This window comes from Prunus avium, chromosome 5 (genome assembly GCF_965620075.1).
Source record: "Prunus avium chromosome 5, drPruAviu1.hap1.1, whole genome shotgun sequence".
Classification (NCBI taxonomy): Eukaryota; Viridiplantae; Streptophyta; class Magnoliopsida; order Rosales; family Rosaceae; genus Prunus; species Prunus avium.
The window spans coordinates 28,696,702-28,712,714 of NC_142288.1; the positions used below are offsets into that span (position 1 = coordinate 28,696,702).

At 37.3% G+C, this 16,013-nt stretch overlaps 1 protein-coding gene and 2 long non-coding RNA genes across 3 annotated transcripts; 1 reads left to right on the plus strand and 2 right to left on the minus strand.

Moving 5' to 3' along the window:
- Positions 1–58: 58 nt before the first annotated feature.
- LOC148294632 (uncharacterized) lies at positions 59–2,436 on the plus strand. Its single transcript, XR_015836119.1, has 3 exons — positions 59–295; positions 1,691–1,779; positions 1,915–2,436. It is a non-coding gene; the product is annotated as an uncharacterized LOC148294632 (long non-coding RNA).
- LOC110753383 (COBRA-like protein 4) lies at positions 312–3,009 on the minus strand. Its single transcript, XM_021954285.2, has 6 exons — positions 2,829–3,009; positions 2,653–2,732; positions 1,885–2,341; positions 1,658–1,805; positions 1,234–1,511; positions 312–1,117 (listed from the first exon to the last, which is right to left on the minus strand). Exons 1-6 carry the CDS (start codon positions 2,896–2,898, stop codon positions 834–836), a joined length of 1,317 nt encoding a protein of 438 aa, XP_021809977.2. The 5' UTR covers positions 2,899–3,009; the 3' UTR covers positions 312–833.
- Positions 3,010–4,001: 992 nt separating this feature from the next.
- LOC110753387 (uncharacterized) lies at positions 4,002–15,516 on the minus strand. Its single transcript, XR_015835852.1, has 2 exons — positions 15,316–15,516; positions 4,002–4,341 (listed from the first exon to the last, which is right to left on the minus strand). It is a non-coding gene; the product is annotated as an uncharacterized LOC110753387 (long non-coding RNA).
- Positions 15,517–16,013: the final 497 nt, after the last annotated feature.

Genomic DNA, 16,013 nt, shown 5'->3' on the forward strand with positions numbered 1-16,013 from the left:
CATTACCAAAGTTATTGCTCAACTCTCAAAATTAATTTATGAAAAAGGGCCAATTCGCAATTTGCCAATGCTTCCGAATAAGACCTTAAACCTTGGGGCTTCCTTAAGATAGAAAAAAACTTTACACGTGTTTGAAAACTGATAGCACAAAGCGCGCCTTTCTTCTTCTTCTTCTTCTCTCTCGATTGTCATGAACTCTCCACCAGCAAAGCGACTTGACTCTGTTTCTGTTTCTGCACGAAGAAACATGAAAATCAAAAGAGCCCAACGCATTTGTACATATCACCCACCAAAGGTATTGAAATCTGGCGTTCTTTTTTTGGTTTGATCGAATTAGTTCATCTTTATTATGTAGCAAAGCCTTTGTCTTTTTTATTTTTATAATACAGAATTCAAGAAGTTGTAGAATTTAGAATGTTCGAAATATGATCAGATTCTGTGTTGGTTTTTTATCAAAATGCCTTGTGGGTGTGTCTTAGATTAGTTTTAGCTCGAAAACTAATGGAACCCATGAAAAGCTTTACTCTTTTTTTTTCTGCCTTTAATTTCTTTTGAGCTGTTGCGCTTCACCAGTAGAGTTAGAAGAGTAGCAATACCAGGGGATGATTAGAAATATGTGAAGAAGAAAGGCATATAGTTTGGTCTTTTGTTTTTTGGCCTTCTCTACCTTATCAGGCAAGGAATTGGTTTCTTTTATACACAGGTTCAAGCAATTTATATATAACACTTACGTACTCACATCAACTTCATTAACCCACCACAAGAACCTTATAATAAGTGTTTTGATGTTCATATGGCATTGCTCCTGTTTCAATCTTCTGTTCAAATGATCATCAGGGAAAAGCCAGAAACATCAGAAGCCAAAAGAGAGCCAATTTTGGTACTGTAATTAGATTTGCATGGGCAGCATTTGGTAGACCTGGGAATTCATCAGGTTGGGGCATCATGCATTCATCCCCATTGAAATAGACCTTACGAGGGAAACCCCAACCCTCCTTGAATGTGAATGTGTTTGCATTCTTCTCAAGAATCAACTCTGATTGTACATTTCCCTCTGGCCCAGCTTCTTTTAGGAGGTCATTGTAGAATTTTGTGCCGTAAAACAAACCAGTGTCATCTGCACAACCAAATGGTACAAGTCTTAGCTCCAAAAGTGCTTGCTTTTCTTTTGAAATATATTTAGTTGTTACTTGCAAGACTCCCTAAGTCCTGTATGGAAAAGTCTGGACTTACTCTTGGATTGATATGGGGTCAGGGGCTTGTAGACAAAGCTAAAAACTTCCGTAATGTGGTTGAGATTTGGATGTTCAACCACAAGCGTCCACTGCGTGTAATTCAACCGGTAGTTGAAATTAGTTATGGTAATCTTCACACGCCAATACTGCTTGTAGTTTGTTTTCACATGCCAATGTACCCGAATTGGGCACATATGTTGTGTGCACTGAAGCAGCGGGGTGTTATCCTTTGTTGGTGTGTGTATTCCCACAACACTCGACAACTTTGAATCACTCCTGCATTATTATGTTTCGGTCTGAATGTCAGTTACTGAGATGCATGCCTCAATCTAGATTCTAGAATGTATATGACTTCTGGTACCGTAGTGTTTATGACATTTAGTTGAGTTAGAAAGCAGAACTCATGAGTGATAAATGCTTACACAATGCATTTATTTTTGTCTCGGCAACCACAGGCACAAGTTGGACAAGGAGTGATTGTAGAGTTGTAAAATGATGACATAGAGACACAACAGGTCGGGTAGCGAGACGCCAGCAACTGTGAGTAAGTACATATCACATTCCAAGTCACTGCAAACAAGATTATACAGTTAGAATTGTAGCAAAATCAGTCTTATTCAATATTTTTTCTTTAGTTAAAGATACTTACTCAGCGCTTGAGTTTTTCGACGACCATCAGGTGAGTTGAAAACTGTAGATCGCACAATCTTTGCTTGGCTGCAAGTGTAGCCTGGTCCTGGACCAAGCAAAGTGAAATTCTTTGGTAGTCTGACGGTTTTGTTGGAAGTTCCAGAGCGCCCAACACTCAGCTGGAAGGAAGAGACAGCAGCTGAAGGGTCTTGACCCCATGATGCCACAGCACCAGCTTTGCAGCAATTGGCAATCTGTTGGTTGTAGGGGACACCAGGGAGCAAGTCAACAACTGTAGGATTTTTCTTACAACAATGTGGTATGTTTCCTTTAAACTTGGTACAGTCTCCTTGGTCAACGGCTTGTGCTCCAACCATGGACCAGATCACCTCTTTCTTTGCCCATACCCATCCTAAGGTCCAGCCAGGGCTCATGATGTGCCGGTACATTTGAAAGTTGTTCATCGTCACAACTGCCTGAAATTTTGTAATTGTACAGCATACATCTTTAAAGAACATTTGTTGACAATCAACATTAATCAATATGCAATTTTTCTTCTTCTGCCCCTTCACTTTCCTTGAAGTCAGTAAGCATGAATTCAAATTTCTCTGCTAGAGGCACTCATATTATTATTAAATGCATGTCAAATGAATTATCAAGCTGATGTGAGATTCTTGCAAAAGTTATTGCTCCATCAAAGATTCAGATGGTCATTATCTGATAAAGTAGGAAAACCAAGGTGATTGCTTCTTCCAATATAGCAAATGTTATGAACCAAACTACTTACCACATAACCATCGGAAGTCCAGGATATGACATCCCATTTCAATGTAATGTTCCCATTCGGATCCAATGGGTCGTAAGCAGCTAAAATTATGATACAATGAAACTTATAAGTGACATGGACATGGTATAATAGAATCAAAATTCAGCACAGAGCTTTCATTACTAGAAGGAATTGACCTGCATGAGGAATTGTAAGTATAAAAGAAACAGCCAAGAGAACGAGGCACGTATACTTGTCGAAAATCATGTTTCTTCTGACAGACGACAGTTGGATGCAGAACTCTAATATGAAGACAGAGAAATTGAACAAAATATGTGTTGTGAAGAGGCTTAAAACAAGTTCACCTACTGGTTTTGTTAGGTATTTTATATATGATATACATCTTGATGTCAATTTCTTGACACAGTTATATTCAGTTAATTAGAACAAGCTGCGAGCTTGAGAATGCTTGAAGACAACAGCCTAACTGTCCGGAGCCACAAACCAAGTCCTCTAATTAAACAAATGATCAAACCAAACAAGCTAGTGATTCTCAGACTAAAATGAACCCGGTCAACTCCCTTGTGAAAATGACCCATTGTTTTTTTTCCAACTCGGACAGAGATTTTCCAACTTCTACAGCTTGTTTGTATTCAATACGCAATTTAATTTAACCTATAATACAATATGATTTGGTAGCTTGTCCAAGTTTGTAGGTAAAACTAATCTTTCTCCAGTGGTTGAAACTTTCAAAAACAAATTGTTATCTTTGTTGGGTTTTCTGATAAATCCCTTATATGTTAGAATCAAAATTTTCTTCATATTTATTTATTTAAATTGTCGCTATTTCTGTGCCATGAGATCAAATTGAAGTGGTAAACACAGAGAATTAGAAGACTCACTTACCAAAGAAAAAGGATAATAAGATGGTGGGGTTGTGGTACAATGGAATACTAGTTGAAGAAAATGAGTGAGCTCCCATCAATCTCATTGCTTCCGAATTATTGAAGTGCCATCTAGTTTATTTCAGCTTCTATGTGTTTTAATAAATTGCCGGTGGTTTTGGGGAAGCAAACCAAACGTCTACATGAAAACAGAAAGAAAAAACACCACCACAGTAGTCTTTTCAGCCAATATGCGACAGTTGGGCTCTTTAGTGACGGTTTTTGTCCTTTTGCTCCGGTATGTTTAGTTTTCTTGACGATTTAAATGCTCCGTTCGTCTTGGAAAGTCTTTAGCAACGTAAAAAACCGTCGCTAGGCGCAGCTAGAAAATCCTACTTCGACGAATATAAAAACCGCCGGTAAAAGTCGGAAGATAATTTAAATTCTCTCTCCCATAGAAAATCAGTGATTTTGAGAGGCACAAAAGAAATAAAAACCTCGTTTTCCATATCTTTAAATGTACATAAACATATTACTAGAAAACATTACTAAAGTCTTATTCAAATTATTTCTTGGATACATGAAAATGCCTTAATCTATTCAACAACCAGCTGCCTAGATGGGATTGGGAAGAAGTGTAGTGCAAGTTTCTCACGCCACCCCTGTAAAGATCTCCTTTTACTCTACTGACATGCTAGCAACTTTGTGCGTGTCATCATTGCTCAATCCTTCTTTGAGATGGTCTCCAAGAGCTGAAGCTAAATCAGACCTGCATATGGACTTTTACTTCCCATACTCTGTCACATTGTCAAGCCTTCATAATAACCTGCATGGTTCAAAACACATCATAATTTTGAATTAAAACTACCAGAAATAAGAACCCAAGATCATTAAGTTAAGAGAAACTGAATGACGACAACTAAATCCTTTAGAGGCCAAAAGACTAGCTGCCTATCATTCACCAATGATCAAAAGACGGCACGCCTGAATTTTCCTTTCTGGGACAAAATTAAACAATAACTAGTGTGGTGGGGGATGCATATTAAGAAGTTGCAAGCCTATTTGAATGGCTATTATGAGTTGCAATCCTACTTTACCAGTGTTACAAGGCAAATGATGTAAACGACTAAAGAAAAGGATGAGACATACAAACTATCACTATTCAGCATACCATTAGACCAGAAAATCGTAAATCCCTTGCAAGTGTGGACCAGTATTGATCGGTTCATAATTGTATATCATTTTGTACCCTTCTAGCTTATGATTTGGTTATGTTTTTGAGTTAAACTTGTGCTTTTAATCCTTTTTGTGTTTATCTTTCAGTTCATTGAGCTTTAGGTAATAATGAGGGCTTTGGATAGTAAATGATGCAATCCATGCATGTTAGGGCCTAATTTGGATGAATGGATGAAGAGCTTAAAGACAAACTCAATTTTGGCTACAGTCCCCTGCCAGCCCAGTTTCGTAGGTCATATTGCAAGCTTTGTTTCAGCAACCTACATAGCTCGGATGAGGCCACATTCTTCATGAAAGTTGTTCCAATGGGTGTATACTATAACATATCCGAAATTCAGCCTCATTGGATAATTGTGGAGTCTGTTACCTAGCAAACACAGAGCCATGCTCAGGATGGATTTTATCAGCGCGCAAAATGAGTTAGCAATTTGTTTTGGCCTTAACTTCCTCCTCCGACCTTGGATTGACCCAAATGATATATGGCTGGAAAGAAGACATTCTGAACTTCAAGTTTGAGTGCTTAAAGTCTTAATTTGCTTAAGGGAAGCCCAATTCGTAAGCCCTTGAAGTTGCTGGTCATGCTGACCTCAGGATGAGCTATTATTTCTGGTTGGAAGCTTGGTCATGGTGACATGAAGATGAGCTAGGGCTGCTGGTGGGATTTATTAGTGAAGTGCATCAACCATTTCAGATTTTATAATGGAAGTGTTGTATGCATTAGTGAAGTGCATCAACCATTTCAGATTTTATAAAACAAAGTGTTGTATGCATTAGCCATACTTAATTCAGATTTTCAGCTTCCTTAGGCCTATATATAGTGAGGTTTCCCAAGCTTGTAAACACACCCCAAGGGGGGGAGCTCTCAAACACTTCTCTAGAGCTCCCTTCCCTTCTCTCCCTCAAATTCTCTTAGTTTCCTTTGTAGTTCTCAATTGTTGTAATAAGATCATTCTACTAAATTTTCTTCTCCAAATCTCTCAAACACTTCTCCCATCTCTAAAGTTCTCAAACACATTTCCCTTCTCTTCCAAAAGTCTCCATGTCTCAAACACTTCACAAACACCTTTCTCTCCACTCCCTAAGTTCCCAAAGTCTCCAAGTTCACAAACATTCTCCATGTTCTCCAAACACTTTCTCAAACAACTCTCTACTTCTACTTTCTTCTCCAAAAAGCCTCCATGTCCTCAAACACTTTTCCCAAACACTTCTCCTTTCTTCCTCAAAGTTCTCTTAGTCTCTCTTTAATGTTTTCTTAGTTGTAATTTATTTTTCTTGTAATGTACATTCTTTCTTAAGTATTCAAGTTTGATAAGTTTCCAAGTTTCAATTATGGTTTTTGTTCTTATTCATTATGCTTATAAGTTAATATGCTAGTTTGAATGATTGATCACCATTTAGGCTTGCATGTTAGCTATCTTGGTTTGAATTAAGAGTAGACACCATGCTTTAATTCGAATTGAACTATGAATAGGAAGAGTATGTATGGACATTCGACAACAGGGATTAGATACATGCTTGGTTGTTTAAATTGTTCTTCTATGCTTAATGGGTTCCTAATGCTTAATTTTAGGTTAGACAACAAATGATCAAATTAGGGAATTAGGAACACAAGGTTATGACCACACACCATGGCTTAATCATACTTTAGCTAGAATCAATCCATTAATCTAATTGAACTTGGGAACTTATCTACTTGAGTTAGTTATTTTCTTTCTTCCTTGTTTTATTTATTTCCTTTTTTTTTCATTTCTGTTTTGTGTAGGGAAAATGAATTGGATCATTCAATCACCAATCCTCGTGGGATCGACCTCGCACTTACATATGCTATACTACCAAACGGCTCGTGCACTTGCGAGTATCACAAGTTGAGGATGCAACTGAATCCATTTTGGTGCAGCTGAAATCCACACAACAAGTTTTTGGCGCCGTTGCCGGGGATCGGTAACATTGTTTGATTCTATTTGGCTTTCCTACTTTATTTTTTTTTCTTAACTAGACAATTTCAAGTTTTAAAGTTAATGACGTTAATGGACAAGTTGTGTTTGTAGTCCAACAGAAAAGGACAATTGCCCAACAAGCAAGAGAACTGGGTTTAAGTCCCAGCTTACACAACCCATTGGTGCTTGTTGCTTTGAAGCATGGAATTGGACTTGTGTTGATTTTTCCTTTTCATTTTTAGTTTTTTTTTATATATTTCATAATCCTTTAATTCCGTTTCAAGTTTTTCTGTGTGTTTGTTTTAGCAATGTAAATAGCTCAATAAAAATGGAGAGAGATGGCAACTTCAAAGATAGGAAGTGTGGAGTAGTGGGAGAAGTCGCGACCTCCAAGTGCATCACATTCGACCTAATCGCTTCAAGGGGGAGCATTTCAATCCTTTCTCTTCTTTGAATTATGTTTCTTTCCGTCATTGTTTTTACCTTTTGGTCCACGTTGAGTTCTTTGTTTTTCTGTGCTGAATCCAACCATATAAAGAACGTAAAATTTGGACTTACGGTTGGAAAGTTATAGCCTAAAAACTGAACAGAGGTCGAAGCTGAAAAACATAGAAACGAATCTGTCCAAATGGTGATAAACGGGTGATAGAAAGTGCTGTTTGTGTTTTTCTTTGGTTTATTGGTTTGTTTCTTTTAGTACAACAATTTATGTTGTTTGTTTGAATTTGTTTAGAGTACTTAGTTCATTTTCGTTTATGGTTTGTTGTTCCATTTTATCTTAATTTGTTTTTGTTTCTTATCTTAAAAATTTTAAAAAGATTTTTCATATGAGCTGACTTATGGTAACTCCAGTGAACACTTCCGTCAATACAGTGTCTAGGAGTTCTATAGGCGACACCTTCGGTGTCTAAGAAGTTTGGGTTTTAAGCGGGACCATTGTGACCCCTCCAACCTTCCCGGATCCCCTGGCTGTGTTTTCTGAGGCCCTTAACTGGTCATCCATGAGTTGCTTGTATATTCGTGTGTTTTTAAATTAAGTTTTTTTTTATTTTTTTTTATTTTTTTTATTTTTTATTTTCTTTGTTTTCTTTTCTGTTAAGTCTTTGTTTTTGTTTTGTTAAGTTAGTTTATGTATTTATTTACGTGGTATGGTTAGTTAGTTAGTTTTTTTTTCTCTGAGTGTTAAAAACAAACTTTATTTCAATTCAAACATTGCATAAAAACAAAAAAAACAAAAAAAACAAAAAAAACAAAAACAAAAAAACAAAATAACAAAATAACAACATCATCATCATCTTCATCATCATCTTCTTCATCTTCTTCATCTCCATCATCATCATGGCTTGCCTCTATTTTCTCGCACTTGTAGAATCTGCAGCAACTCCACATGGTCCTCATTTTTTCTCTGCAGTGCTTCCACGTGCTGATTGGCACAGTAGAGCCGCTTCTGCAAGTCCGCCACCATAGCCTTCAAGGAAACTATTTCCTCGCTCATCGCGGCACACTCCCTTGTCCTCGCCAGTAATCGCATGCCCAAATTGGTAGCGGAGACCGCGTGGAGCACAGTTAAATTGTGGGACTCCTCTACCGCTGCCTTATCAGACCTCTGTGCCACATGCAGATGATCTGTCGGAGTGAGCTTGCTGCTAATCATGCCTCCTAGCAGCACTGCTTTGTTCGACAGTGCCTCAGAAAAGTTCGGTATTGCCTCAGCAAAGTTTGAGGCCGTGCCGTGATGATATGAAGAGTTTGGAAAGACAGTGTTTGGAGGAGCCCTTGTTTGGGCATTCGGTGGTGCAAGTGAGAGCTCAAGGTTGAGATCATCAAGGTGAGTGCATGAGGATGCCATTTGTTTTGCTTCTGAATTTTTTGATGTTTTTCCTTGAGTTTGCAGGAAGAAATGCTGGGTATCATCCGCTTGCAGAGGTGTGGTTTAAATAGACATATGCTGATGAGAGAGAGCCAACACCATTTCGGATTTCCCGGGCATGCTCGACCTAATCGCTTCAAGGGGGAGCACCTTTACTTTACTTTTCTTTTTTTTTCCTCCGTGTTTTCTGGTGTTTAATGTTTTTGCCCGTTACTTTCATTTTCTAGAGCTTTGTGTTTTTGCTTTTCCCTTTCGGCTATCATCTTTAGTTTATTTTAGTTAGGGAAATGTGTTTTCTTTTCCGTTTGTCGTCTTTGTTTTATTTTAGTTGGGAAGTGTGTTTTCTTTTTCTTTTTCTTTCTGCAACCTTACTCTTTTATTTCCGAAACAAAATAACGAAAATACAAAAACAACAAAATAAAATAAAAACAACAATAATGCAGTAGGAAATCATTTCTTCTCGGTGCTTGGTGTCTCGACCATTGGAGCTTTGAGTTTGGCCCTCTGGCTGTCCTCTTCCGGGGCTTCACGCACAGCTTCTTGGGGCTCATCACTTGAGCTCCCAAAGATCGCAATCTTAGCTTGAGCGTAACTACTCTCGCGATCTGCTTGTTTGCGTTTACCCGGTCTGTCTAGGTCCTCCAGCTGTTTTCGCATGTCGCGAGAGTACAACTCTACCATTTTTGATAGGTTTTTATTCTCGTCCCGCAATACTTCTAGCTGGTGTCGATTCACCTCCACTATCCTTGACCTCTCCCTTTTCAAGCTTTTTATAGCAGTCTGACACTCCTCAACCATACTTCGCTCCGCCGCCAACTGACCTTTCAGCACCTCTACCTCATGGGACTTCGCAAGTAGGCGATGACCCAAACTTGCGACTGTTGCCGTACTCTGCACGCTCAGTGCCAGGGCATCGCTCACGACCCGGTTGTCATCCCTTGTCCCCAGAACACGTATATCTTTAGGAGTCACTAAATTTCTAGCCACTCCAATGGCAACATCGTTGTCCAGGAGTATTGAGTCAGTTACTGTCACAGGCCCCCGTGCGGAAGCAAAGTAGGGCATCCATACTGGTGCCGCTGCTTGGCCTCGTGTCTGAGTCGGTGGAGCTAGGTTGAGATCCAACGAAAATGGGTAGTTAGAGGCCATTTGATTTCTCACTCTCTTTTCTTCTTTCTTTCTTTTCTCTTTTGTGTGTTTCTGAGTTTGTGTTTTTTTTACCCTTTCTTTTTACCTTTTATAGACTTAGTCTGCTAAACCCTAGCCGCTGCGGTTCTGAGTTCTGTGCGGCCCTTACCGCTTATCTCTATATGTCGCCGCACCCGTTTCCCAACCCCCTTAATTGCATTTTCACCTTTCACCACCTTCTAGTGAAAAAGTCGTCCCGCTTCACCCAAGAAGCCAATAATTCTGGCTTGGGGGATGTGACTGCTGCCTCTGCACGCCGACACGTCCCTCACCCCTTTCACCCGTGACTCCCCAGGAACCAAGGCATCAAGGACCACGCTCTTCCCTTTCAGAAATCACACTCTTTGCACTCCCAATGCACATTTTTTTTTTAAATTAAAAAAAATAAAAAATAAAAATAAAAAATAAACGTCTGGGCTTCGGATTTTATTGTGGGTCGGGTTTTCACCGTTGTTTAGGTTTCAAGGTGGGTTAACTTTCTTTTGGGTTGGGCTTTTAATTGTTTGGGTTTTGGTTTGCGTAAGACTGTCTGTTTAGGGCTTTTTGTTTCGACTGTTTTACTGTTTCATTTCTTTTTATTTGTTTGTTTGTTTTGTAATTTTTTATTTTGTAATTATTTTATTTTATTTTATTTTTGTTTTTTGTTTTATTTATTTATTTATTTGCTTTAATACCTTCAATTGTTATGTTTGACATTGCTTGTGCCTAAATTTTAAACATTGAGGACAATGTTCATTTCTAGGTTTGGGGGTATTGGAGTTTAGCATGTAAATTTGGTTTTTCCTTAATTTATTTTTTTATTTTTTTATTTGCTTGTTTTTATTTTTATTTTATTTTGTTAAGTCTTGCTTTTATTTTGATTTTGATTTTGATTTTGATTTTATTCACTTTCCGAACACATTTGATGAGATTGTGATAAATGTTTGCATGACTTAAATGAAAATTGAATTTTATTTATTATTTATTTTGTTTTCCTTGTAAATTTTTATTGTAAAAAAAAAATTAATTAATTAATTAATTTGGCATCGTTCTAGCATGACATGTTCGAAACCTTCTTTGCACTTGCCATTTGTTTCATAATTTTCCAATTAAAGGATTTGCATGACCCAAATAATTGTATCAAGCATAAATTAGACTTATATAACCATATAATGTGAGCTTTTGAGCCTTGTGCTTCATTTCATGAGTGTTATACACATACTCTTATTTTCTTGTCATCAAAGTTGTTGTTTGATCTCATTATTCATTGATTTGGTTGATCACTTAAAAGTCATTCATTCTTATGCAATTTGACTTCATGACATTTTAAGAAGTGATATTAAGGCCTTCTTTGGATCGTTTGTGCCTTTCAAGCTAACCTTATGCATGCTTAAGCATGATTTTCCATTGTTTACCATTTTGAGCCTACATGTAAACCTTTTCTTTCATTTTACCAATTATATTTCCTCACCTTAGCCCGAAAAACAAATATTTACCTTTCTAAGGAATTCATGAGCTCTAATTCGGATGTGTTTTTCAGGCTAAGTTTGGGAAGGGATATTACATCAAAAAAAAAAAAAAAAAAAATTCACACAATTGGTGAAAGAAAAGAGAAAGTTGTGATTAAGTGGCGGTTGTTTGAAAATTCATTTTTGGGCCTTCAAAATAATTTGGTGTTTGGAAAGGAGTTTGAATCAATGTAAATGAAGGTATAAGGAGTTTTGATCATGTAAAAGAAAAAAAAATCTAATCGTGATGATTCGAAGTCTTGTAAACAATTGTTTTATGCTCTTACATTGCGAGTTCCTTGGACTTTGTATTATCCATACCTTTCATTTCTTACTCACCTTACACCCTTGGCCCCATTACAACCTATACTAAAGACCTAAATTGATCTTAAATGTCATGTGGTTGAATTGCATCCATTTTTCTACTTTTAAGTGTTTGGCATCCTTCTTGAGATCATATTAATGCAAGTTCTTCATTTTCCTATTTTGAGTTAAGTCCCTTATGATTTAACTCTAATATCATGTTTATAACTGAGTGTTGCATTATAGCCCTCTTCTGAGTGATTCATTTGTGAGAGGACAACTTTGGTGGGATTTGAAGTTGAACTTGTGCTTTGTATGATTTTTGAAATTGTGTGAAAACTAAGATTGGGGAATTTGTTGCATTTGGCTATCACACTACCACACTTTGAGCATATTATGTTTTGAACTTTGCCGCTTTGTGAATAATGTTTAAAATTGAGCTTTTATTGTTAAAACTTTTGAGTCATGTGCATGAGTCATTTCTCTTCAGAAAATGTTCGGAAAAATTGTTTTGAGTTCTTTTTATTTTTGTAATTTTTTTGTTTTGTTTTGTTCTGTTTTTGTTAATGTAATTATTTTGCTTAAGGACTAACAATCTTTTAAGTTTTCTAATTACCTTGTTTTACAGAGTCAGTAAAACGTTTGTGGGTATCGTATCTGTTAAACCCTCAGGAGACACAACTCCTCCTACTAGGGATGCCTAGAGGTTTAAAGGCTTGTTGCATATGCTCAATGCAATCGAGTTACCTACGAAAGTGGTCTAGTTAACTTCTTGTTTGTTTTTATCTTTGTTTTCCTTTTGTTTTGCTCGAGGACTAGCAAAATCTAGGTTTGGGGGTATTTGATCGGTTCATAATTGTATATCATTTTGTACCCTTCTAGCTTATGATTTGGTTATGTTTTTGAGTTAAACTTGTGCTTTTAATCCTTTTTGTGTTTATCTTTCAGTTCATTGAGCTTTAGGTAATAATGAGGGCTTTGGATAGTAAATGATGCAATCCATGCATGTTAGGGCCTAATTTGGATGAATGGATGAAGAGCTTAAAGACAAACTCAATTTTGGCTACAGTCCCCTGCCAGCCCAGTTTCGTAGGTCATATTGCAAGCTTTGTTTCAGCAACCTACATAGCTCGGATGAGGCCACATTCTTCATGAAAGTTGTTCCAATGGGTGTATACTATAACATATCCGAAATTCAGCCTCATTGGATAATTGTGGAGTCTGTTACCTAGCAAACACAGAGCCATGCTCAGGATGGATTTTATCAGCGCGCAAAATGAGTTAGCAATTTGTTTTGGCCTTAACTTCCTCCTCCGACCTTGGATTGACCCAAATGATATATGGCTGGAAAGAAGACATTCTGAACTTCAAGTTTGAGTGCTTAAAGTCTTAATTTGCTTAAGGGAAGCCCAATTCGTAAGCCCTTGAAGTTGCTGGTCATGCTGACCTCAGGATGAGCTATTATTTCTGGTTGGAAGCTTGGTCATGGTGACATGAAGATGAGCTAGGGCTGCTGGTGGGATTTATTAGTGAAGTGCATCAACCATTTCAGATTTTATAATGGAAGTGTTGTATGCATTAGTGAAGTGCATCAACCATTTCAGATTTTATAAAACAAAGTGTTGTATGCATTAGCCATACTTAATTCAGATTTTCAGCTTCCTTAGGCCTATATATAGTGAGGTTTCCCAAGCTTGTAAACACACCCCAAGGGGGGGAGCTCTCAAACACTTCTCTAGAGCTCCCTTCCCTTCTCTCCCTCAAATTCTCTTAGTTTCCTTTGTAGTTCTCAATTGTTGTAATAAGATCATTCTACTAAATTTTCTTCTCCAAATCTCTCAAACACTTCTCCCATCTCTAAAGTTCTCAAACACATTTCCCTTCTCTTCCAAAAGTCTCCATGTCTCAAACACTTCACAAACACCTTTCTCTCCACTCCCTAAGTTCCCAAAGTCTCCAAGTTCACAAACATTCTCCATGTTCTCCAAACACTTTCTCAAACAACTCTCTACTTCTACTTTCTTCTCCAAAAAGCCTCCATGTCCTCAAACACTTTTCCCAAACACTTCTCCTTTCTTCCTCAAAGTTCTCTTAGTCTCTCTTTAATGTTTTCTTAGTTGTAATTTATTTTTCTTGTAATGTACATTCTTTCTTAAGTATTCAAGTTTGATAAGTTTCCAAGTTTCAATTATGGTTTTTGTTCTTATTCATTATGCTTATAAGTTAATATGCTAGTTTGAATGATTGATCACCATTTAGGCTTGCATGTTAGCTATCTTGGTTTGAATTAAGAGTAGACACCATGCTTTAATTCGAATTGAACTATGAATAGGAAGAGTATGTATGGACATTCGACAACAGGGATTAGATACATGCTTGGTTGTTTAAATTGTTCTTCTATGCTTAATGGGTTCCTAATGCTTAATTTTAGGTTAGACAACAAATGATCAAATTAGGGAATTAGGAACACAAGGTTATGACCACACACCATGGCTTAATCATACTTTAGCTAGAATCAATCCATTAATCTAATTGAACTTGGGAACTTATCTACTTGAGTTAGTTATTTTCTTTCTTCCTTGTTTTATTTATTTCCTTTTTTTTTCATTTCTGTTTTGTGTAGGGAAAATGAATTGGATCATTCAATCACCAATCCTCGTGGGATCGACCTCGCACTTACATATGCTATACTACCAAACGGCTCGTGCACTTGCGAGTATCACAAGTTGAGGATGCAACTGAATCCATTTTGGTGCAGCTGAAATCCACACAACAAGTATCTGCCAAATGAAAGAAAAAATGGAACATGATGGTCATATTTCAAATGTGTGTGTTCATATGCATGCATGGATGTGGGTGTGCAGGCAATAGCCTCCTGTATTTTACAGAGAACTATTGGACTCATGGTGAAACTGGATTGCACGTAATACAACCTCAAACTAAGTTAGTTTTTCTTTTCTTATACGAAACAGAGATTTTATTAATGAAAAAGTGTTGGAACGAGATGTTCATCTAAATCCTTTTAGCATCCTCAATCTCAAACGCAAATTACAATCAAACCAAACTAACTATTTGAATGAAATACACCAGTCTACCTAAAGAGGCCAACTGTGGCCAAGACTCTTAATTGCCTAATCTCCATTATAATGAAAAATGGGGAGAAGAGGGAAGAAGGAGGAGGGAACACCATATATTTGGATACCATGCTTCATAGGTAAGCCATGGAAACACTTCTAAAATGCCATTGTAGAATCTCTATGAAGTTAAATGCCATCCATATGATTGCATACCACAGAATTGAGCATTACCAATGAGCCATGATTGCTACATCTACAATATATTTACTCTACCTGACTTGAACAAAGAATAAATTCGCTCTGAATGTGTGGCAAAAATTTTATACACATTGGCATATACAATTATACATTCACCAAATATCAAAAACCCCGATTTACACTATTCTTTCCCAACAATATATTTTCATTAACAACCAGAATATTTTTCTTTGATTTCTAATGCTGGGTGAATTAGTTTCTTAATAACTGAAAAATTGAAAACATAAAAATTGGGTTTTCACCTGCTTCAAATTCCAATCATGTATAGTTAAACCTACCTTCCAAAGCTAGAATATTAAAGTTTTATTCTTTCATTTTCAGATTAACTCTTTGATTCTTTCTTTTTCTTTTTACATTGTCAAATTTTCGTTATTCATAGGTCATGGATTAGATCCCTATAATCGAAATAATTGAAGTGGGAAAGTAGAGAATTGTAAGGCTTACCAAAGAAAGACGAAAAATGCTTTGATTTTTGATAAAATCGGAAAACACAACTGAGAAAGCCAAGCCCTTTTCCCCCAAGTTCGCCGTCGATGACGACCCTCGATCAAATGAAGAGCTGAAACGAAATTGGAAAAGTCAATAGTACCCTCAACCAAAATTGAGCTATGTTGGTAAACTGGTCTGGGCTGGGATGGGTCGGGATACGAGGCTCATGACTAATATGGGCCTTTATGGTTGGGTGTATTTTGTCTTCTCAAACGGCATATAAATAGGTCCAATATGTTGGTTCACATGGACATTGATTTTTCAATTGACCCCACAAAACAAACCCAAGTCCACTAATTGAACAAATTAAATTACCAAACCAAATAAGCCAGTGATTCTCAGACTAGAACGAACCCGGTCAACTCCCTTGTGAAACTGACCCATTGGTTTTGTTTTTTTTTTTTTTTTTTGGTCTAAACCATGAGGTGGTCCTGGATGGGCCCCAACTATGGGTGGCACCTTTAAGCCTTAACCACAACCCAGACTAATCCCCACTCACACCGGGTCGGCCTGTAAGGGGTAAAGTGTTGGCCAAAGTGGTGACTCCGTACGAGAGCAGGGATCGAACCCCTGACCTCTCTTAAGTAATGAGAGTGCCAAACCACTCACACCAACCACCTTGGTTACCCATTGGTTTTTTTAAGGCTTATTTA